Source organism: Chroicocephalus ridibundus, chromosome 7 (genome assembly GCF_963924245.1).
Source record: "Chroicocephalus ridibundus chromosome 7, bChrRid1.1, whole genome shotgun sequence".
In the NCBI taxonomy this organism is placed as follows: domain Eukaryota; kingdom Metazoa; phylum Chordata; class Aves; order Charadriiformes; family Laridae; genus Chroicocephalus; species Chroicocephalus ridibundus.
In genome coordinates, this window is record NC_086290.1 from 48263433 (window position 1) to 48285922 (window position 22490).

At 42.8% G+C, this 22490-nt stretch overlaps 1 protein-coding gene across 6 annotated transcripts in view; it reads right to left on the reverse strand.

The window, feature by feature from the left end:
* The window catches only part of AUTS2 (activator of transcription and developmental regulator AUTS2), a 798001-nt gene that overhangs the window by 242039 nt on the left and 533472 nt on the right, over positions 1-22490 (reverse strand). For all 6 annotated transcript variants that reach the window (XM_063341185.1, XM_063341187.1, XM_063341183.1 and 3 more), the window contains one exon: positions 4626-4655. In XM_063341185.1, coding sequence (XP_063197255.1) covers positions 4626-4655 — 30 coding nt within the window. The remainder of the gene's footprint in view (positions 1-4625; positions 4656-22490) is intronic.

Below are 22490 nucleotides of genomic sequence, written 5' to 3' on the forward strand. Positions count from 1 at the left end.
GTCCCAGTCCCCTCCCAATCCTTGTTATTCTTCCCCTCTGACCATATACCAATGCTCTGCAAATTTAGGCACCAGTTTGACCAACCTCTTTCCTCCCTTTGCATCCTACACAAAGCCCACCCAAAGCAAAGCCCGGCTCAGCAGGAACACTCGGCAGTGCTCGTCCTGGAGCCATGACCAGCTGCTGCCGGGCCCTGGAAGAACACATTCTCAAGGGATTCAAGAGCCTCATTGAGAGGGAACTGACTGGGTACCACTAAGATATACACAGAATTAAGTCATGAATGGGAATAATTTTTTTAAGTTGTATATCCTATTGAAGTTGGATAAAATTCAAGCAAGAAGTGGGCCTGTTCTCCTCTTGAATCAGGCATAAGTAACTCTGTGTACATTGCAAAGCAGTCCCCCTTGATCAATGAAATGTTTTCCTAAGAAGTGAAAAATCACTAAAGTGCCTCAGATTGAGCCTTAATTTTAAAACCAGGCTAATTAAACCGAGCGGCGAGAGGAAATGGTAGAGATGGCGAAGAAAAAAGGACCTTACTCCTTACCTCATCTTTAGCACATGACTTCCTTATCAAAGCTGTCTGTACACCTTTTCAAAGCAGGACTTCCTTTTATTTCCAGAAGATGAGCTATGTGTTTGCACTTAGGTTTTTAACATTGTATTAATTACCATGGGTATAATTTTAAAGATTGTGTCTAGCTATCAGAGGATAATACAGTTGCGCTTACGTTTGTCAGCTGTGCAATAGCTTGCCCTAATTTTAGATTACCAGCTCTGGAGACCTGCTCAAAGAGTAAGACTGACAGACTTTTTAATGGAGAAAATCTGAGTTCCCCTGGGATCCATACTTTTTCTGATTCAGTAAGAAATCCCAGTGGCATTTGCTGAAAGGATCCCAGGATGGAAAATGACATCTCTCTAAGAATTAGCGCTTCACATTCTGAGGCAAGTCTTCCAAATATACCCTCCCTCCACAGGCATACTTGCTACCTCTTCAGGTTTTTTAGCAACAGGAGAGGGAGATGCCCACTTTGAAGGCTCTGGTCCAGTACTGTGTGCCAAATTGGAATGAAGGACCATGCATCTATATAAATAGATAAATTATCCACCCAGAACATGTCATTTAAAATTGAGATGCTGACACAGCCTTAGCTACAGTACTGCTAAGCAGGGGCTGCATCATTTTTCAATTAAATATCCTTGTTTCTTCTTCCAGAGAAACCTCTGGAGAAATGTCTCATTTGAGGGCAGACATAGACAGAAAGTGACTCTGTCTGTCGGCTCCCAATTAAAGGCTAGGGAAGATGGATTGGAGGCACAGCCATCACCTAATAGAGATCAGATATCAACAATGATTTACGCAGCCAGATAGATACATATTCAAGTGGGGGAAAAAGTAATACTAACAGCCTAGGAGACATTACTTTTCCTGCTCTGTCACCACTCACTAGTCGTCCGCTCCTTGGCTTCCCAGGTCCTGCTCCTTTCTGCGTTCTCCTACTTTACTGAGATCCGTCTAGTCAAGCTTGAACCAACTCGTCTTCCAGCCACCCTGATCTGTCACACACCTTTCATCATACTGATCTGCCATTTTTTATTCAAAGGCACTGGTTTGCCTTTCTGGATTCCGGGTCTTATTTATTCTAGTAGAAATATGTATCTGTCTTGCATATTTATACCTCTCATGGATCTCTTATTTCCCAGGCACACTGAAGGGTCTGTGTGGGTCTGCCCTCAAAGATCCTAAATGAAGTGGAATTGTTTCCTTTCCATTTTCTGAACCCCAAGTACAGAATTCCTCTGCAGCAATATACCACATATCCTGTACAGTTTGGGATATCAAAATCTGCCAGAGATGGTCCTAAGAAAAGCAGATCCCCTCTTCCCAGAAACATCTCAGGGAAAGATGCTTCTGGTGGGAGGAGAACAGCTCCACAATCCTCAGAATACATTGACCTAGGACTGACCAAGAGCAATTCGACAATTTGCTACAAGAACAGCTCCACAGATGGAGGCTAATATCCTCATCATGATATAAGACATTCGGGTCAAGGATCTCAAAACTTCTAATCCTGCTGAGTACCCTCAGCTCCTAGGGTTATTAATGAAAACTGAGGATGCTGAGCACTATTTATGAAACGATCAACCTCTCGCACAAGAGGTTTGGCACCCTCACTTCTCCCAGTGCGTTTTGCTCACAGGAATTTCTGGTCCTAGAAATGGTATTTTATTTAAAGTAGGAATTCAAAATCTTCTGGGTCCTATTGAAAGAGATCTAAAAGATCCTGCCTGTCTGAAGAAAAGAAGTTTCTACTTGTCAGTTAAACAAAGGAATAACGCACAGCCTCCTTTATAGTGTGTACTTTACCTGTCATCCAACAGCCCATTATCATGTCACGGCAGAGTGCACTTTTCTACAGGTCACTTTGTTTAAAATGACATGGATAATGCACATGTCAGCGAGCTGACAGTCCCGACCGTCCTTCAGAGATAAAAACCGCAAGACGAGCGCCTGTTCTTATCTGGGGTACATGCCTTGGTCTATCATCTAAGTCAGGCAGAACATGATTTCTCCAGAGAGCACTTTTTTCATTTCCTGATTTTAAGAAAATCAAATAAGCACCATTTGTCTTCATCTGAATATGCTTGACCTGCTCAAATGATGATGTCTCGCATTTTATAACAGGCTACATATGCTGAATTCAAATTAACAGCAGAACAAGGCCTTTAGATCTTTGCCTGGGCTGCCAGCACAGGCTGAATAAATACACCAGGGTTAGCTGTCATCTTTTAGAATTGGGCCTGAGCTATAAAACTCAAAGCTGGGTCTGGTTCTGGGATTTGAAAAGCACTAAATTATTAGGGATATTTGGATCTGCACTTAATCTCATTTCATTAGAGGGAAGACAAAATATAGATCACAGAGATGAAATACACATCTGGATTTTGAATCCTTCCCACACAAGTACTGGCATATTCTGTGTGAGGTACAATCTTGAGTCTCTCTTCTATTGTGTTGCGGAAACCACCCCGAACCAGCACACCACCGTCTCTGTCCCAAAAAGCTGCCTCTCTGCCTTTTTATATAGGCACGCTGGAAGAGAAAAATACCATAAAACTGGCCAAGGTTTAGCTCTGTAAATGCAGCAGTGGCAGGAAATTACACTTCTAGTTCTGGGTGCCATAAACATAGGAGCTGAAATTCAGTTTATCATCTTCCACTGCATACGGAACATCCCGAAAATGAATAATCACTTCACAGGATGGAATGTAATGGTAATGCATTAAAAATTCATATCTAAAAGTGCAGGTTAATATTCTGTGCAAAAACCCAACAAAACCTCCCCTTTCTGTTGTCACACTGATTAACTCCAGTGATTAGTTCCCTTATGAAAGGGAAATCACTGCAGTGCAAAGTAAACAGTGGTTCTTCAACATAGTTAGCAAATTATTAAGAAACATGAGGAAAAAAAAATCTCTACTTGGGAAATTACTGAAAAAGCTGAAGGGCAAAGCTTTGGCGGTTTGAAAATTTCCTGTGCTTCCTGCTACAAAATCCTGTAGAAAACCGATTAAATTAAGGAAAGGTGATTTCTGTATTCATTGTTTCCTTGTGGATTTTACAACGTATTTGTTCTTTTCTGTTGTATAAGCTGCATACCAGCATGGTCATCTCTCTTCTTGGCTTGACTTGGAGCTAGGTAACAGAACCACTCATCAAATTCTAAACAATCCAATATTATTATATGAATGATGTTTTTTGACATTATTTTACCCTTCCCCAACTTCCACCCCTCAATTTATCCAGTGAAAGTGGAGGCAAAAGTGATTACATTATCAAAACATCCCTTAAGGCTCAACATACAAATGAAACTCGCAAAATCCAACCTGGAAATAAAAAAATTAGACCAGTTTTTCTGCAATTATTTTTCCATTCTTGCCAAAGAAGAAAAGTAGATGTTAGTCTGTTCGCAACATAAAATAAGACATAAAAATGTGCATCAGTGTGAATATTAGTTCTTCATTACTTCTAAACAATAAAAAGCATTAGAGATCAGTGCCTCTTCTTAGCATGACATTCTTCCCTTTTTCCACTTAGAAACCCACAGTTACCGAGAAAATTATCAGAAAGTTGTGTCACTTGACTTAATGTAGACTTTCCAAACGTTGTTTCTAAAAATATATATATATCAACTGTAACATTTCAATATGACTTTGAAGACCCTTCCTCGCAGAGAAGCAAAACAGGCGATAACAGTGGTTAAAAAACTGTTAAAAAGTGCGAATGTGAAGGTTACAAATATATTCGGTTACTGTTAGAACTTCCCAAGGGAAAACGTAGCCATAGAAAGGGCTGGGATTGAGACCGGCGTTCATAAACAACCCACACAAACTGCGGCATCAATATGCTTGAAGAAGAATTGTGTAGCCCCCAAAATATTCATTAGAATTCTCTTTCCTTGGAGGTCTATTCCAAAATTAAATTACAGGAAACAAAGTCTTTTGTACAGAGATGTTTTAGATCAATCCAAAAAGAAACTTTGAATAAATAACTGAGTAATAGGAATAAGTGAATCCAACAAATTATTTTTGCTCCCATACTGATTCCCTTTCTTACCTTTTCTTCTTGATCACTGTCGCTGTCACACTGAAAGACAAAAAGGAAAAAAGAACACGTAAGAGAAACTTGCCACAGCAAAAATAAAAAGATTTCTATGAACAAGATGGCTGAAACCCTCATAAACCCTGTGGCATCAAGTCTGGTACCTTTAGGAAAAAGCTCAATTACTGTACGGGAGGGAATTTTCCCCCACGCTGTTGTTGGAGACAATACATTTGTATGTTTGACTTATGAAAAAATCGCACTGAAAAGAACAAAAGCCATTTGCGATGCCCTCCGTTAGATCAAGTCACATGGACAGGAGCTGATGGTACATGAGCACATTCAAGAGTCCAAAACCAGACCAGGGAAGAAGAAAAACAATATTAGAGGGCTGTTTTGTTTTCTTTTGAGGGACAGTATTTCTCATGCTGCTTGCCAATACGTGGGTTCAAAGGCTTCTCGGACAGGAGGCTATGGAATGGCTTAGGTTTGCCTACTCCACAAGAGAAGCATCTGCAAGGCTCCCGTTTTACTGCAGGACTACTTGGGCTCGCTCTCTGGCTTTGCTTACAGGTGCCCAACTCAAGAAGTCAGAGATCACAGCAGAAACGAGAGCGTGCCAATTAATTGACTCATTGAGGTTCTCTACAATTCAAGAGTGTAATACTATTGAATACACTTCCAATACACTTCCAATACTATAAACAGCTAAACAGTAACACTAGTGAGTCTTGTTACTTATCAAGTGCCATTGCTCAATTTTGTAATAACTTTTACTATTGTAGAAATGCAACAGGACTAGATGAATCAAGCTTCAGTACAGATAAGCATCAGAAACCCAAACCACGCCTACATTTGCTAGAAGTACAAAAGCTGTGCTGGAAATAGGACTGCAAGGCTCGACTGACTCGCACCTAGCTGCTGCTTTCTTAGACCCGGGCTGATTCATCCCAGGTAATTCAGGGTAACTATGGAGTGGTCACACTTGGCTTCCTCCAGAGTAGAAGAACGAGGCAAACACCTCCTTCTGTGTTGTTTTTTGTCTAAATTCTAGAGGACTCTATAATTGTTGACGGATGAACATGTTTTGAAGGAAAGCATAAGATTCACCAAAGAATCAAGGACTGGCTGCTCGTGTCACGTCACTGCAGCAGTCACCCCAGCCCTTCACACATTTCTGTCGTTTTATGTGTCTTTGAGTATTTTCATAAGACAACCAAATTGCGTTGAAATGAGTTATACTTTGTGGATCCCAAAGGTTAACATTCCACACAGTGGAATGTGACTAGACGTAGCCATATACGCCCACAAACGTATGTATTTGATTTGCACAAATCAAGTCATCTTCTATGTGTTCTTTAATTATAACTTTTCTGTTTCACTGGCTTTTTGCTTGTCTTCATCGGTACAGGGGGTGAAAAGGTGCCTTCCCCACACCAATGAGCTACGTACTAACAAATTAAAGCTAAGAACTATTTCTAGGTATCTTCCTAATAATTTAAAATAAAGCAAAAATTAGATAAAACTGCAATCTGTTTCAGGTAATTCCAAACAGAGATGAAAGTGAAATTTATTTAATAATGGAAATTATTCATATAGCACTAGTAGCACCTAAATACTCTGGTAACAAATAAAGGAGATGGAACATGAAGATATGAGACAGTTTCAGCTTGGAATTTGAAACCCTCAAACGATGATCAAGTTAATGAAGAGAGCGTACTTAACTGACAAGAGGAAAACTGCACATTTCTAGAACAGTATGGTATTTATATGAAGTACCTATATTCTTACCCTGTAAATATTATGCATTTTTGACTTCAGCATGACTACACGTATGAGATTTTGGTATGAGCTGCAAATGTTTGCAAAAACGCGTTTGCAAAGCAAGGCCCTACATGTCCTAAAAAGCGAACATGGGTTTTCATCCATGAAAATCACAGCATGTCACAAAGAATTCCCATTTACTATCTCTATTTTACAGTTGTTGGAAAAATGCAGCTTTCGGGCTACAGCACTTTCTTCCACTGCCTGGTTACAGCCAGGAGGGCCCAGCGGCTCTGGGATCCCTGCGTTGCTCTATATGTTGGGATGCACTTTAATGTATGACACATCTCCTGTGTTTCAAAACAGGGAGCCCAGAACCGGTTGCTCCATTTGTTCGTGCCCCTTGCCCACCCTCCAGACAAACTCCAACACAAGTCCCAATTGCAATACTTGAATCCCAAAGGAGAAAGAAAAGGGGGCAAAGAAGTGGATGTAGAAGCAGGCAAGAATGATTCCCTTTCAGCAGCAGGGTTCAGAGGGTTTTAACATGCCGCCTGCTCCCGTGGTTGGGGCACACGGGCACGTGTCCCGTGACCCCGCTGCCGTCACAGCGCTTTGCAGCCTCTCCTTCCCCCACCATTTTTTGTTCGCTTTAAGGAATCTCTCCTCCGCTGTGGATTAAGCTTTTCCCGACTCATAAGCTTGGAAAGAGCTCAGGGTTTTGTGTTTTCTGCAGCGTGGAGGTGCTTGGGGAGAAGAGTGCTTGCCAGCAGTGACATCTGAATTTGCCAGCAAAACAGTTACCCGCATCTGAGTGAATCTGCAGAGAAAGTGCACAGAGCGATGTCGCTGGGAAGTTATTTCCATCAAAGTGTTAAGCCTCCTGCTTTCCGACAGTCCAGTTCTAATTTCAAGGTCTGCTTAATTCCACATCAAATAATTACTGCTATACCCAGAAGCACCTTGTCTCCAGAGTTAAGCATATGGCGAAGGACTGAGACCTACTGGTGTCCATTATGGAAGCAGCACGGATGCCAAGCCGATTAAAAATGCTCAGGCTCCCTTCACAACATGCCCAGTGACTGACAGCTTCGCGATTTGGCCAGTCACTGTGTCTGCCAAAAAAGCCTCTGCTGCACGGAGGCCCACATGGCACTCTGAGAAAACAGTTCCATTCCTGGTATTAAATTCCCACACTGACCCGAGGACTTTGCTGGGAGCTCAGCAGGAGCGCACCATCCAATTTACAGCTCCATCCTCCAGAGCCCTCAGTGCCAGCCTCTGGCAGAGACGAATGATGGTCAAACCCCTCCAGCTCATAAATTATGCAAAGGCAATAAATGCACTCAGCAAACAGCTCCTAACGTTTGCCTAGCCTGGCTCCAGATACGCTTCCTAAAATGCCGGGAGTCCTGCACACACAAGGCATCTATTTCACTCATAAAGAGGTTTTGTTGGTGGGGCGCGAGGGAAGGAGACCCACCGTCCAGCAGCGCTGTCCTGTTCCAACAGTGGAATTTTATGGACAAGCTGTATGAAAGAAAAAGAGGAGGGATGGGAGGAAAGGGCTTCATGCACTGCACTGGGGTTGTATTTACCTGCAGTACGTACACGTGCGTGTTTGTGTGCAGGCGTGTGCTTTGTATGTGCATGTTTCGCACATCCACGCTAAGCTGAATTTTCCCTGAGGATTAAGTACGTGGATATCCTCTGGTTCATGGAAAGAATCAGACGATTTATGTGGAGGGGTAACTCCACAAAGACTTGCAGAAGAAGGAAGAGGTTTGCTGCTCAGGCTGGAAACTGAATTGGAGCAACTGTACGTTCTTCCCATGCCCGAGACTCCTTTGCTGTACAGGCACTCTGGGCACTGCTCTTGCACACACATCCCCTAGTGGCCCTTGCTCTGATTTACATTTTTGGATGCATTTTCTTCCCAGAGGTGCTAAAGCACAAGGTGTTTCCATCTTTTACAGGCTTAATGCTAACTGCTTCTGGAGAACAGGTTTTGGAAACCAAAGCTGCCAACCGTGCAGTTGATTATTCAGAATTACTGGTCAATTTGAAGACTTGGGTCTGCTCTGCTTGCTCAATTCCTCAATTTCGCCAGCATTTCTCTACCTCCCGGGGCAACAGAAAAAAGTAGAATGATTTAAGTGCTTTGTGGTTCTCAGAGCACCAGACTGTTTTGGAATTGCAGTGATGCAAATGCTTTGTACCGGCCGCCTGCTTTGGGTCGAGTTTCAGTATTTTGTGCCTATTACAAAAAGATAATTTGTCAGTGTTCTCCCATGTCTTATTTCAGGAAACCATGGCTCTGTGCACACGCTGCACCGGAATATTCTGTAAATAACTATGAATCCAAAATATCGTTCAGAGATAGCATGACCTGATTTTGGGATAACTGCCACTAGCTTCACTGGAAGCTGCAAGTGATAATGTGACAAATCAGGACAAGGAGGCTGCAGACACATTTTACACCTGAACAAACAACGGCTTCTTCCTCCGATTCTCAGGCTCAAGGCATTTACTCTCTCCGTACTGAACACAAGTCGTGACTGATTACAGTCACCCGGGGCCAGCCCTGAGAAGAGCCTGGAGCCAAATTTCCAAAAGCTGGCCTACATTATGCAAAACCCACCCAAGCAACCAGCCCTTAGCTCTCGTTCAGGCACTGAAACGCAAGGCAGATTAGCGAAACTGCTGAGCACCCACAGCTCCCACGGACGGCCAAGTTTTCAAATGAGCATGGCACAAAATGCTGTGAGATCTTTTCAAACCACAGCCTGATGGGCCCCTCGGAGGAAGGATTCTTCGAAATGGCTATTTTACGCTTTGGAAAGTCTTGGACTTGGCAGAAGGGACTCTTAACAGATCTCCCAAAGGACCTACAGCACTACAAAGCAAATCCAAAGCAAGGGACATAGAAAGCTCGCTCAAAACTAGCTCCAAAGATAGAATTCTTAGAGGACATATGGAAATGTTAAGGTTGCTTCTAATTTCTATGTAATTAGGGGTCATAACGAGACCAGACTGACAATAACTTGCTCAAAGAGGCCATAGCTATCACTTAAACTGTTTGAACACCTTTAATAACGGAAGTGCGCAGGCTACCAGCCACCACGTTACTTGACACACAGGTGCCAAGTGTTGAAGCTTCCTTTTGCAGCTTTTCTACAACTGCATGCTCAAGACGTGCTCATCAGAATCAGTAACCCACACACTCGCATTTTCATACCTGTGCTGCAGTGAAAATTCAAATAGCTGTTCCTAAAATCACCCCAAGGTGAGGAGGGAACGTACAAACTCGTAAGGTCTTCGTACCAACAAAAAAGAAAGCTCTTCTTTCTGCCCCAGCTAAAACCTTCTAAATAACTGCCGTCAGTCCGGGTTGTGAAAGCATAAGATGCATTCCCTGCAATATGGAGTATGCACACATATAACTGCAGTGGGAAGTGGAAGAAGAACTTTCCAATTCCCATTTGAGGTTTAATTGCCGCTGTGTTTTGTATAAGAAAAGGAACACCGAGGACCGGGCTAAAGATTAGCTGTACCTCCCAAATCCCCCGCCCCAGCTGGAGAGAGCCCAAGTTAAAATGCACAGCACGCCTCCCGCAGCACCCGCAGAATGAGACTGATCCCGATGCCACATTTCAAAAATCAGACACCCTATGAGGTTACAGCTATAATTTGAGCCCATTTTGATAGCTTGAGAGAGTCTGGTGCAAATCAAGCTGAGTAAAGGTCTGTGCCACCTCACCAGCTCATTCAGGCTGAAGCAACACCATGGATTTCTATGTACCTTGCTGATTGAACACATTCTTGTGCAAAAAGTGGCAATCATTGAATATATCACGTACAATGACATTGAGGAGGGCACTGTTCTCTATTCTGCTCAATGGACTTTGCTGGAACAGCTATTTCATATCTTGGATCCATTTATCATTGCCACCAAAGGAGTCAGTGCTGCTGAAACGCCAGCACTGAACAAAGTGATTCTACTCATCTATCTGCTGAAAAGAAATCTGAAGAAAATGAGGGAAAACCCAGACCTCAGCCATGTTCACACTGGCATTTACAATATTCTTGTCCATCTATCCACCAATGACAAACTGAGAGCCCTGGAAAGGGCAGAGATGATATTTTAGCTGTACAATTAGACCTTTGCTTCCAAGAAAAAAGGAGAAAAAAACATCTCCTAGATGAAAGGAGACACAGACAGGGAATAAATGGGCAATTTTCTAATTGACGAAATGGAGACAGGCAGAGTCACAAAGAAACTAAGAGCAAGAATTTCACTTTTTTTCTTTCCTATCTCCGACTCTGCCTGCAAGTAGCATTCAGCATGGAGCTCCTTGCCAAGGAATCTTATATATAGCATCTCGCAAATTGGTTAACATCACAGTCTGCTCAGCAATTCTTCACCATTATCCACAGTGATTCACTGTAAGGAATGACTCTGAAACAGAGATGGTCTGAGAAGTTTAAGATCTGCTTTCTCAAAAGCTAAAATTACGGATTATTCACAGAAAAGTCCCATTTTACACAAATTACCTTAGTCTGGACAAAAGATTGCAATGTTGACCTCTTATCTGAATTCCATTTTATCCAAACTACTTCACTTCAGATGAAATGTATCAGTCTTGGACATTTAAAGTTGTCTTGGCCCCTTACAGGAAAAATATTCAGAACTTCGAAACACTTCCAGCTACAACTCTTTTTAATTCCGCACAGACAGGACTTTTATGATTATTTTATATAGCAAAATGACACAGTAAGTGGCTCCTCCTAGCTCTACCGTCAACAAAACAATGGTTCGATAAGACATAATTATATTTTGAGTATTAAAATGGAAACGCCAGATTACATTACTATCTACGATAAAGACGATCCACTTTATATTTATATAGGATGTGTATATATCCTTGGCAACTGCTGGGTGGTTTACATACTCCTGGTAAACCACGGGGAGCTTATTTGTAAAGCAAAAGGGGATTTCGCTCCAGAAAGACAGTGAAGCATGAGTCCTATTTTGAGGCTTGATTCGGTTGTGTCAATCCCTGTATTCCCAGAGATATCTCTCGAAGGGAAGGCTAGTAGCTATGTGCGAACAGGAGAGACCGGGAGGCTTCCTGTGCACGGCTGGGAAGGCAGCAGGGCCTGCGGGGGCTGCCTGAGGGCTGCCGGGGACAGAGCAGCAGCCCTCTGTCCTGGCCGTCTGCCTGGGGCTCCGTGTCACCCACGGGAAACACGCCACCGACATCCTCAGGCACCTCCAGGCACAGCCCCAGAGAAGGCTGAAGAGAAACCAACCCTGTCAGAAACACATTTTCTTTTGCTCCCTGGAAACTGAGCTGAGACTGGAAAGTTATTGGAAAAGTGCAACTCCTTTTCCCCAGCCATCCCTCCTGATGGCTTCCTTACGGTGTCATTGCTCAATGATCCCACAAGTGCTTAAGGCCCAATCCAGCCCTCCCCAAAGAACAGGACGATGCTCCTACCAATGTCAGTGGAAGATTAAATGCGCTTTCCAGATGTACCATTAGAAAGCTAACGATGCCACGAGTTACTCAGCTCAACATCTTCAGAAAGTGCCTGCTGCAAGTCAGGCATCCGAATTCCACTAGACTAAGTGGGCACCAAGCAGCTCTTGGCCACACACACAACCCAACCTTCATTTTAGGAAGTCATTATCTTTCGCAATAGAAACCTGAACTCCCTGCCTCAGTTCCTCAACACTCTGTATGAAAAAATGACTACTTGCCTTTGCCTCTGGGACTCTGGATGTACATTTGCTGCCTCCTTACCCGCCTTTCTGGCTGTAGACAATTTGCAGTGTGTAATGTTATTTTTAGCATCCTCTCAACTGATGACGACAGTTTGCAGTGTGTCATGTCATTTTTAGCATCCTCTCGACTGACAAGTACTTTGTCAGGGTTCAAAAATAAATACTAGTAAATAATAATAAAAATGTGCATTTATACTGGCGGACTAAGTCAATAGCAAAGACTTAAACTAATCAGTGTTTAATGAAGTCAGTGCCTAATAGCGCATTAGCCAGTGTATCTGTATAAGAAAAGATTCCCATTTTTCATAACTCCTGCTCGTAGCTCGAGAGTTCAGTTTGGAATTTGAGTCTTCCAGGTACTTACAAGCTAATGAAATCAAAATATCCTGATGGACAAGAAGCAAAGCATGTTACGGGTTAAAATAATACAAGAATCTATTTTTTCCACTGTGTTGTGATCCATAAAAATCACCCTGAGCCTTTCCTCTTTCTTCTCTGCCTGTGAAGCCAATTGCTTTGATTGCAGTGATATGAGCTTGCTGAAATGACTTGCCCTTGCTTGTGAAGCAAATGGAACATGCTAATAGAACTTATCGCATTACCCGATGCAAAAGTGCCATAGCTCATTACTTTAAGATAAAAGGATATCATTGCAGACGGGAAGCAGAATTGACTTTCTGAGGCCCGACTTGATGATGATTTAATCAACTGCTCTCTTTCACTTCTCATCTCTGCGCCTGTCGGTTTCACAGGTGCTGTTAAATGAGACACTCAGAAAGTGAGCGGAGGGAAAGAAATTGCTGTCATTACTTTTCAAGAAAGGAGGTATGCAAATTTTCGACAGAAAGATTGCGTTCATAATGGGCCTGGTAAAATACAAGGATCATGCTTGACAGGTGAGGGCAAGTCATTTGTACGTCCTTAAAGTGAAGCAACCATCCTCATTTAGAAATTGTGCTCGATAAGAGAAGCTACAAATGAAACCCATGCAATGGCTGAGAAGCAGCAAGCAAACCTTTGAAGACTTTGCTATTGCAGATCTGCCGTCAGCAGGTGCCTGGCGTGCCTTCACACATGTCTATTCCTAACTGCCAGATGGCCAAATTTTGACCTCAGCATCTCACAGAGAACTCCTCTTAAATGTTTTTTTTACTGTCAGCTTTACATTCACAGCGTGGGGTCTGAGAGTTTCTCCCTTTCTTCATCACTGCCAGAAATAGAAATGACAAGACAAAAAACTAAGCGAGGGTTGAGTTAACTTTGAAAACAGAATCAATAGGTTGGAGGCAGCCACTTGTTTTCTTCTGCATGTAGCTGACTATTACAGGTCTTGGAAGGTCCAGAGCTTACGGTTCATACAGCCAAGTAAAAAGTAAAAAGAATCATCCACAAAAAGGGTTGTGGCAGGAAGCAAAGAGGATGAAAAGATGCTTCTCCAGGGCCCAAAAGGAAGTTAGGGTCCTGTGTGATTGCAACGCGAGAGGAAAGGGCAACAATAGAGTAATGGAACGTTCCGTAGACCCGATGGAAAAGTTCTGATATTCCAAAATTAGAGGTTAAAAAAGCACAATAATTGAGATGATGAATTATGTACAGGCTAAAAAGACTCTATAGATCTTGGATGGCTATTGAGCCATTTGGATCATTTTAAATGGGGAAATGAGAACTACCATGCATCTATTGGTGTCAATCAGATTTTCAATCAGAGCTTGATAGTCAGCCACAGCAAACAAGTTCCTTGGGGAACCTTCCACCGTATGCAATGGATACAGTAGTTTGTCATAAAAATGTTGACATTTTGTCTCAGATAACAGCACAGGACTTAAATAGAATTAATGTCATGAATATTTAGAATTACACAAGAAACAGCTAGGAAATACTGCCACAAAGGAAGCTTGATACAATGGAAAAAGATTTAAATAAGAACAGCCACTGTATTAATTCCACAGAAAGGTGCATTTTAAGAATTTAAAATATCCTTTCTCAAAATACACAGTTCATTTGGCTCAAATGCTCCCGTGTTTGTTTATGAAAGGCAACTATCAGATATCTTATTTAACCTTTTCCCTCTGTGTCAGGTTCTTAACCCTCCGTAGCTACCTAACTGGTAGTGATCCAGTAATATTCTTTGAATCTGACTCACCTCTCACCAAAAATACTTCAGTTAGGTTGAAAAGCAACATGATGGAGGAAAGATAGCTTTGGGCTAGGACTGGGAAGACCCACCTCTGTCACTGGCTATCAGTGTCACCTCAGGCAAGTCACTTAGCCTCTTCTTCTGTCGAGCCTCTACTTTTCATCTCTTTGGGCTATTTAAATGGTACGCTCCTTAGGATTTGGTTACTTTTCACTATAAGTGTTTATAAAGTGTGCAGGATAATAAGGCATTTTTCGTAGAGAACTGTGATCTTAGTAAATAGAAGAAATAAAGAAGAAGAAAGCATTAAGACCTGGATCAGGCCCTAGACAAATCATGCCTATTTTCAATGTAGATCTCATCTTCCACCCACTAAACAGCATGACCTATAGCAAATTGTATCATTTCAATGGAAAATTATTTTTATTTTAAATTACAGAAACGCACACAAAGAAACAGCAATACAATATCGATAACATCGCACAGGGGTTGTTCTCTTTTACAGGCTGCAGCAACTCTGAGCACAAAATGGCTACTGAAACACACATGAAGAGAGATTCAACTGATTTGTAAGATAAAATAGTTGTAGAAATACTATCTGAAACAAAAAATAAAGACTAAAACGCCATCCCTTCTCTTCCTTCCCAAACAACAAGAACTCTTTAGCTTTTGAGCTCTGTATCTTTACATTAGGCTAAACAATTTAAACTGAATTGTATAAATAATAATAATTCCCCAAACAACCCAAAACAATTGATCCTTAGGGATAAGACCTTAACAGCTGAGCCATAAACCTCTGAACACTGGATTTTAATGGATACTAAAAAACTCTTAACTAAGCCCTATAAATATAACCTGAAACAAAATGATTTGTGTTGTAAGCTGTTTGCAAACTCCCATAAATGTTCCTCATTGTCATAATGCCAGAAAAATAACTCAGACTGTACTCAGCCCTGTAATCTGGCTTCTGTGCTGTGGGTTCATTCCCTTTTCCACTCTCTGTTTTAGAATTCATCACTCGCACAGTTGTTATATATTATTATTATTATTATTATTTATTGCTGCCTTTATCATTTTTCTACAATTTATAAATTGTCTGTGCTAGACCTGAGGGAAGACAAGGATTATTCTAAATCTACGGCAAGTAAATAGAAATTCTAAAGACAATGGCACACTTTGGCCTGCCTGCCTCAAATTTCCTGTTTTGACATACACGATGCTGTAATTTGGAACCTGTAATCTCTTATTAGGAAATGAATGTATTAGAGTTTTTTTTCAGAATGCTGCAATTATAATAATTGAATTTAAAACAGGAGTTGCATTTCTCTATTTAGAGGTAAGCATAATTGTATAGCCCTGATTTATCAGCTGGACTCAACCGTTTGTTATTCATGGAGTGGCTGAGAAAAAGTGAGACTATTCATAGTCAGGGGGATGCTATCCAACAGATCACCCACCGCTGGGGATGATCGAACAGAAGTGGTACCTCAGCGTGTCTAAACAGCCCACACGGGTACGGGCTGCTTCTAACCGGCTCTCTCGGCTGGCTCCTCCAGCTCCATCTCCCTGATGACCTCTTGTAACCAGCCCTAAACCCGGGTGTGCCTCCTCTCTTTTGAGAAAAAGCTATTATTCCGACATTGCCTTCCACAGCACTGTAAAAAAAAAACACAGTAAAAAACCTGGGACTCGCAGGGCTCAACTATATGGTTATACTTACAGCAGAAACGTGAGGGCTTCAGATAAGACCCAAACCTCTGGTTTAGGAGCCATTTTCATGGGAGAACCAGCCCCTCAGTTTACCACCAATGCACTTCTAACAGGGGTATAAGAGAGATGCTTGGTTTGGTTTTTTCACTGCTGCATTAACCTACCACCAGAGCGAGGTGATACAAACTCCCGTATCGTAAACGGTATCACAGACTCCATGACTGTTATCAGCAGTGGCAAATTACCTGGCACGGCCAAGGTAAGGTATTGCTTTGAATAGCTGGCTTTTAGCACAGTGTTCAGAAAAATTATCCTTGTCCGGGCGAGTCTTGGAAAATGCAAGAGTTTCATCAGCGACAACTGTGTTTAAGCAGGGCTGCGGCTAACGCAGCGCTGAGTGTCACTACGACGCTCCTTTTTCAGCTGCACGGTACTGAGACTTCATACTGTTGGAAATTATCTCTTCCAAAGGGGAACCCCGCGGAAGGGCCAGGAGACATCCTGAATGTCAAACACAGGACTTCCCATTAAGCCTTTTGTCAAGAAAGAAGGGAGACACGGCAATAGAAGGGGGTGCCTCCTGCAAACCACATCTGCCTGGGAATATGGGCAGCCATGGGAGGCCTAGAAGGAGCAGAAGCTTCACGTCTCTCATCTTCATGGTCACCGCTATCCCACAGGCAAAAATCCACACCGGGTTTCTGTCTGCACGATCCCAGGCAAACCCCCTGCACCTGGAACAGCGTGCACAAAGGAACTTTAAACTGCTCGGCCTGTGATGTACAGTTTTGAGACAGATTAGATAGAGCATGGAAATTCATTGCTTTCTCCAGAGATGCTGTCTATGAATACAGAGCCCTGGAATTTCACAGGGGACTTTTTAGAGAGGGAGAGGCTCCCTCTATTTTATAGACTGTAGACGCCGAACGATTGGAAGTTCGATTCTCATCTCTTTTGAAAATTTAGTAATAGGAAGGCTCTGAGATTTCAAACATGCTCGCTTCACAAAAACCTCTGTAGGCTTTATCTTCAACCTAAAAAAGCAAGTGAACAACAAGATGCAATGGGTAAAAGCCAGATAAATTTAGACTGGTGCTTTTTTTAAAAAGTGGGGAATAATTTCTTATTATTCACTTAAAAACCAGGAAGATTTTCCCTAATTGAAAAAAATAAATGAAAAATTAAAACCTTGCCTAAATTTTGTGCCCTTGTTCCATCAGAGTTACTGTACTCAAGGCAGTACAATTAATTAGTGGAGATCATATGGCCTGTGCTATACAGGAGGTCACAGCAGATCATACCCTCATTGCCTTAAATTATGTGAATTTATACATCCCTAAACATCCACAGTTTTCCACCCTAAGTTCCACGGCTAGCTTGTTAATGCTTTCGACCTCCTATTATCCAGCAATTCAGGCTAACTCCATTCCCTGCTGCACAAATTCTGAAGGGCTGTGGATGACCACTGAACTTACTCCCAAGCCAGGAGGGCTTCTGATCTCCCAGGAATGGTGGGTCCTGCCGGCCTTTACACCGAGTTTGGCGTTGATGTTGTTGTGTGTGTTGAGTTTTATTCTTGTTCATAAAGTTCATTTTTGTCATGCTGAAGGAATAGCACTTCTTTAAGGGTTCTTTAAGACCCATTTTAGCTTTGCTATTTAGCTCAACTACCTTTTTTGAGTAATCAATAAAAATATCTGCTACAAGAGGACACTGAGATTTACAAATACAGGAAAAGAAAAAGAATGATGCAAAGCCATTGGTATGGATGTGAACGACTGCTGGGAAGGTGAAAATGAAAAAGACTATGAGAAGAACCAGAACAACCCATTTAACATTGGAGGAAAATTCAGCAGAGCTATCCTGCGTGGCAGCTATCATAAAAAGATGCAGGAGAGATCTACAGGAAATTCAATACCAAATCTAAAACGCACACCAATGGGGCCCTTCAGAGAAGGGAGAGGGAGGGAGACAGCAGTTTCTCATAAAGCGTTACAGAAGGCAGCCTTACATCTTCCCTCAAAGCTCCTAAAAATAACTATTAACATGCAAGGGAGAGACATTAGAAGTTACTCTCTGAATTGAAGAATACCTTGATACATGCATCGGATTTATCAAGGACTCTCCTCCCTCCATACCCCACAGAAGAGAGCTCAAGAGCACATGTTTTCTTCCCACCCCACACACTTACAGCACCTTCAATCATTTCTTGTCAATACACGCAAACCTTGCTTCATTTAGGTTCTCGGCGCTCCTGCTGAACGAGGCGGGGTTATTGCTATTTCACCAGTGAGAAATGCAGGCAGGCGAGGACTGCGCCTCACTGGAGGTTGTGCTCAGGAATTACCCGTCTCTGAGCTCCTGCCCTGCCACAACGCCTCAGCCGCAGAAACCGCCTCCCTTAAACTTTGACTTTTTCTCATAAAAAGTGCTGGAAAACGGCAGACATAATACATGGCACAGTAACAGTGGCACAAGGCAGAATTCTACAATGGCACAGAATAAAGGAACAGAAGACAACTCCCATCTTTTGTCTATTGAAACTGGATCCACGCTCCAGCAACGCTAAACTAACACTTCCCAATGGGAATATGTGCTTGTCCCTACACAACCGGTACGTAATTCACAGCTGGAAGGATTTGAACTGTTCAGGACTCTACGCATTTACCAAAACCAAAGACAATGACCCACTTAAACTAAAACAAATGACCGTGAAGTGAAGGGAAACCTCCTCACTCTTAAAGAAGAGGACTTGCTCGCTTCCCCTCCCACGGGGGCTGGCTTCAGTAACTCACTCACGTCTGCCATGTGCTGACATACAGGAGATGTCTCTCCTCAAAACTGGCCGTATGGGGACATACAAGGGTATTTCTGAGCTGTAGATTCTTTTATTATTTGCACTTCTGCTTTTAATGGGAAGAAATAACTGGTTATTGTGATGCTTCTGGGCAAATACCTCATACTTGGAAAAATGAGCAAATGTAGCCAAATGACAGAATGTAAACAACACTCCCTAAACTACCAGGGACACCACACTCAAACGCCCCGTGTGCGGGCACCTTCCTTCCCAAAGCCTCGTCTCCCCCTAAGACCTCAAAGGGTTAAGCCTGCAAATTGCCTTGCTGTGCTTCTGGGACAGCATGAAGGATGGCTGCCATTGCCACGGTCAGATATGACAGCGCCAATTTGATGTGCTGCCATCAAGGGCCTTCTAAGAGCCGAGCGCCCTGATGGTTTTGTGATGCGAACAGTCGCATCGCAAAATGGTTTTCCTCTCCCGCTGCCTCTGCTTCCATCTGCTGCTGGGCCGAGGCACAGCCGGCTGCCTGCCTGTCACAGCATGTATTAAAATTAGCTGGGGAGGAGGCACTCAGTTGTGCTAATTACATTTTAATCATTGGAAATGTGTTGGCAAATCAAGCCTTGATTGCCATCTCGGAGTCTGTCTCCTCCAGCAGAGTGAAGGGGCTGTCTGCATTAGCCGGGGCCTGCTGGGCCCAGTTCTTTCACAGAAGATAGAATATGGTGCCTGCTGGCCCACCACTGAGACTGCTTTGGCACATTATTAAAAAGCCACAAGGCTTGTTTCAAATCATCACTGTGTGAGCTCTGCTCATTCTCACATCCCTGGGTATTCCAGCCACTTGGTACTTTTAACTATATCTTCAGTTTACCTTGTGGGCTAGAAAACAATTTTGCATGCGTGGGTGGAGGAAGCCGGAGCTTTTTTGCAGCTCGTAGGGTTGGGAACGGAGCCGGTTGTCAAAACGCCTTCCTTGTCAGCTGTAACGCTACACTGAATAGCATCCCAAAATAACTGGAGCTTCACAGCCCCCACTTTATCACGGGAAGGTTGGGTACAAGTCCGGGCTTGGTCAGAGCGATGGAAGGTGGAGAAGGCCCTTCTCATTTCTCGTTTAGCAGGTCAAAGGAAACTGAGTCATCGGCTCCTCTCAGGCCAGCCAAGCTTGTAAACCACGCTTGGAGAGGAACGGAGACAGCGGTCAGGGTCCCCTTTGTTCCTCTGACTAAACGCTCACATGCAGATCCTAAAAATCATCACATTGGATGAGTGTCAAAAGGATGAAATTTCAAGCTCTTTCCCCAGCCACATTTGAAATAACTTTTTTTTTTTTTTTAAATCAATACAGGAATGCTTCCAGAGCAAGCAACTCGAACCAAAAGCAAAAAGAGCCAGGATCCCTCAAATGTCAGACCATGCAGGCTAAACAAAACCAGCAGCATCTACCACCTGCAAACCCCCTCCCAAAATAAAACAAACAAAACCAACACTACGGATATTTAGAAATATGAAAAATTCTCTCTCAAATCTCTCTTTTATAGCATGTAAATGCTACCCCTAAGCTGAATCTTGACAGTATGTAAAACTATTCCCGTTGCTTTCCAGGCAGAACTGGACTCCTGTGGTTGAATTTTCAAGAGCGGCAGGGCCAGACTCGAAAGGGCTCATCGCTTCGTAAAGCCCAATTTCTCAACAGCTTGGTTCCTGGTACAACACCTAAGGAAACGGCATGTTCCCCAAGCGCTTAGCAGTCAGTGATGCCGATTGTCGCTCTTGAGTTAAAAGTTCTAAAATATCACATGAGACTTTACACTTTTGGCAGCCTGAAAAGTTCACTGATACAAAGGGGAGGTGCGTACCGAAGCTCTGAGCTTCAACCCTGCTCTCCCCTTCCTGGTGCGGTGAGGGTGAAACGCAGCCACCAAGCGAAGCGTGCCGAGGTTTCCGGGTTGGTGTTTCTCCATTCCCGCATATGTGGCAGCAGGGACGGCACAGCAGGCGCGAGAGTGGAGAATCAAGCACACGTAATCCACGTATCAGCTTCCGACCCCTCCTGAAATCCCTGTAATACTCCCCTTATTAGTATGTGCAAGTGGATTTTTAGTTGTTCATTTATTACACCTCACACACGGCCACACAAAGGCATGATAAAGTTATAAAGGCTTGAGTACCCAATGCGTTTGTTCAGAATGAAAGCTATTTTTACAGCCCCTGAGAGGAGGCAGACTTCGGTGGTTTCTTTCTTTCTTATACAATTACATTGCCATTGAATGTAATGTTTTCATGACTATCATATAATGGAACTTAAAACTGATCATTTTATAGCACTAGCAATAATGATAAGGGTTTGCAAACACCATAGAGAGAGGCTGTGGTGTCCTGTCATACAGCTGTATTGCACAGACTGAATCTGAAACAAAAAAGCAAAGTTATACATGTGTTCTAGGACGAAATGTAATATCCCAGTTCAGAGGCTGGGAAAAAAAATAGAAATTAAAATCTGGCTGATATGCATTAAGACAAACAGGGTCAATTAGTTTATTTAAATAGGCTTACTAGAACAGTTTTGTTCTTGTTTAACTTGAGAGGTTTAAATTTAAATGATCTAATCCTTTTTGGCATTTGTAATATGAACATTATACAAAAATATGATTATTGTACATAAATGAGACACAGTTTTCATTCAGCACATTTAATTTTATTTTTGCCTTTTAAATAAGGGATAAGTATATTTGTATTTGCGTGATGGCTCCAGTGGTCCCAACCACCAAGAACCGTACTTTTAAAGTAAGTTCTTTCTCCAAGCAGCATGTTAGCATGCGTACCCACCGGGACCACGCTAATGGGCTGTGATTTCAGCTGCTGTGACTAAGGTTTTGTGCATGTTCAGAGTTAATTAGGATCACTGATATACTATTTTGCTCTCTTCGTTACGTATGCAACGCAGGATTACTAGCATCCTATTTTCTTCATAAAACCAAACAAACTTTCCTCCCAAACACCACCAGCAGAAAGACGGTATTTGATGCCAGTGGGTCACAACGAAACCCCAGGACATCTGGGGAGCCCTCAGCCACTGGAAATAAGCCAGATTATTCTGATATTCCTGTACAACACAGGACAGCCTCTACCAGACAAAGCATGTGTGTGCACAGCATGATGCCCCCGCTCCCTCACGGCACATCCGATGCGTGTGCTGTATGGCCACGCACACCAAGTGCAAACACGGGCAACAGCACCAGCACCTCCAGCTTCAGACCTCCTGCAACACAAGGCAGAGCAATGTGAAAAGCAGCCATTTGTCCTGCCAGCTGCCATGAAAACACAGAAGAAGCCATAGGTCAGTCCTGGCTTTCCCTGACAGGTCTTTAAGGTCTTCCAAATGGGGCTTAGACCTCTCTCTAACAGTGGTGCTGGTCTTCGTTATTTATAGCACAACGATCGGGGGAAAAACCTGCAATTTGTGCAATGACAGAACATCTGATTAAAATCACCAGAATAAGAAACAGTTGTACTTTAGGTTACAGTCACAAAAACTTAAGGCATATTTTGATTATATTTAAGGTCTGAAAGAATGCAATACATATTCCCCTTTGTCCCTCAAAGCCATCCATTCTGTCTCCATTTGAGGAAAAAAACCCCACTCTTTTCATTGCTGAGCCTTTGGGGTTTACCAAG